This window comes from Penaeus monodon, chromosome 17 (genome assembly GCF_015228065.2).
Source record: "Penaeus monodon isolate SGIC_2016 chromosome 17, NSTDA_Pmon_1, whole genome shotgun sequence".
NCBI classification, from domain to species: domain Eukaryota; kingdom Metazoa; phylum Arthropoda; class Malacostraca; order Decapoda; family Penaeidae; genus Penaeus; species Penaeus monodon.
The window spans coordinates 6618210-6620709 of record NC_051402.1 but is presented as its reverse complement, the minus strand read 5'-3'; the positions used below and the strand labels follow the sequence as shown (position 1 = coordinate 6620709).

Genomic DNA, 2500 nt, shown 5'->3' with positions numbered 1-2500 from the left:
AATAAGGTATCCATCCAAGTCCTATCTCGCCAGAATATACGCTATAGTTGTTCTCTTGTTTTTGGCGAATAAACTGGATACGGTGGTAGCTCGATAACACGCCATTCGCATAGTAGCGGCCATTGGATTACGTACTGCAGGCTGACATAACCCCGTTTATTTTGTTTTTGTTTTTGCTGGTCCATTTCTACACGGAAATCCAGATTTTTCACTGTGGCTACAGTATTTTACACAAGTCTGGAAAGCTTGTTCACTGAGAGAGGTCACGATCATAGGGTGTGGAGCTCCCTGGAAACCGCATATTGTCCCGTGATATTAGCGCAATTGTTACTTGTATACTCACTTTGCAGCACCCGTGATATTAGCGTAATACCCTCCCACCATCGCCCCTACAGTTAGATTCCACAACCAAAAATTAACATATAAAGAAGTAGATACCATCAGTCACTGCCTGTGCCGCAGATATTGAATGATGATGCACTTAACTGTTTTTGATAAAAGGGCAACAAAAGCAAATCACAATAAAGAAATTTCGAAAACCTCTTCGTATTCACTTCAGTCTGAAATACTGAATGATCTTGAAGCTTTTTCTCTCTGCCATTCAGATCCCGTTATTACTAGCATTAGAACATACATTGCTGGTATATCTCTACTTGAAACTTCTTGAATTTCCAGGGTAGCAATCCTTTTTTTACAGAAATCTCTGAAAAGCTATTTCAAGTGGAGTTACAGATAATTCTTAGCATTGTGAGAGTTTAATTTTACTGAAGCATTGTTAATATTCCTTGTCTGCAGTTGGAGAATAATTCCTGTGATATTTGAAAAGATGTGATTAGCATATTGTTGTGTTAATCTGTATATATATCTCTATACTTGAAAATACCCGAAATGAAAACAAAGAAGCGGGATAACTAGGAATTAAAACCACTCGTGATTATAATAATTTATTCAAAATCTCAAGGATCCAACACAAACGCAAAGGTTAAGGATTCCACTAAATTCTAATCTTTGGTTACATAATCAGGGTTTGGGTTTGGGCACCACACGCAACAAGTGGTAAGTACAGAGATCTAGACGATTTTTTTTCTTTCTTATTATCAAGAAAAAAACAGGTAATCAACCCTTTTTCTCTTTACTTAAGAAACTGAAGATTACCTTGCATCGAGCTGGGACAGAAATGGAAAGTTATTTTCGAAAGACTCTACCGACTAAAACAACGGGATTTTTTTTTTTTTTTTCAGGGGGGGAGATCTGATATTTTGGAATTTATCAAATCCTGTGCTTTCTCTCTATGTGGAGGAAAGAGAAATGGTGAATATAAAGACAAAGTAACACTGGGTATTTCTTCCAGCCCCTAACTTTGTAACTCTACCTCATTTTGTGCGCAGAGGGTAGATTCAAGAAAACGTAATATTCAGAAAATCCCGGAGAAGAATTCATACTGAAACTCAAGTGCCTTCCTGTGCTGTGTGGTTTCCTACCCTTTCTTTCACACGCAAATGCCGAATTGTACACTGTATTATAATTAATGATTATCGACCATACAAAAATAACTTTTCAAAGCGTATAACCAGAATTGCATAAATAGTCGGGGACAGGAGCAAGAAGAAATGAATCAGAGCAGGACAGTAGTGAGAATCGTCAAAGGTCACTTCAAAAGGGTATGAAAATAAATATATGATCTTCAATAAATACTTAGCATAATATAGCTACTATGTATTCTATAACATTGCTAGGTAGAAATTATATCTTACTAAAGAGAATGGAATGATATGGGAGCTGCCAGAGAGCATCGTGATTTCCTGAAGAAGATAACTTAAAGATAACTTTTTTTTCTTTTTTTTACTGCATCTTTATTTTCTTTGGCCCCATTTGGCCCAAGTCTCCAGACAAAGGGCTTTCAAAAATTATTCTCGTTGCCGTGAAAATTTCCATATATATTTCCTGGTGTTTGTTTTTCTCCTTTCTTTCACATTAATGTCCTGTGAGACTCCTGTCCTTTACTTCCCTACCAGCTGGACGGTGTTCACGTACTCGTCAATGGCGTCGACCATAAGGAGATCGTCGAGACACTGCTTGAATACGAAGTTGGCGTAACAGTTACTCCTGAAAAAACGAAAATCCGTTTTCTATTAAAGTTACCTTTGTTAAAGAAAATCTCTTTTTAGGCCCAACAAAATAAAATATTGATAATGGATTTAGAGAAAAGAATCCAAGGAAGGGTTGATTTTTTTCTAGACAACTGAACTGATAATCGTTGAGGAAAGCCAATAGAAAATAAAATAAACTAGTCTGGAGAGAGGCGATGAAAGTCAGTGTAAACAAAATCGGAAAATAATATCAAGAACAACAAAACGTGATAATGATAAGTAAGAAACCATCAACTAAAATTTAGAAAAGAAACCAACTAAAAATAGCAAAAACGAAAAAGAAAACATAAAATTACCATAGCCTTCAACCATTATGAATAGCGGAGAAACATAGCCATTTTCTCAAAGCG

The 2500-nt window shown here is 36.2% G+C and overlaps 1 protein-coding gene across 2 annotated transcripts in view; it reads right to left on the bottom strand.

The window, feature by feature from the left end:
* Positions 1-931: 931 nt before the first annotated feature.
* Positions 932-2500, bottom strand: part of LOC119583520 (molt-inhibiting hormone-like) — a 5825-nt gene continuing 4256 nt past the window's right edge. The window contains exons 3-4 of one of the 2 annotated variants that reach the window (XM_037932050.1): positions 2447-2500; positions 932-2106 (exon numbers count right to left, since the gene is read on the bottom strand). The exon at positions 2447-2500 is cut by the window's right edge and continues 64 nt beyond it. In XM_037932050.1, the coding sequence (XP_037787978.1) occupies positions 2462-2500 (39 nt within the window). In that variant the 3' untranslated portion in view covers positions 932-2106; positions 2447-2461. The remainder of the gene's footprint in view (positions 2107-2446) is intronic. The other variant, XM_037932049.1, reaches the window with a different exon arrangement.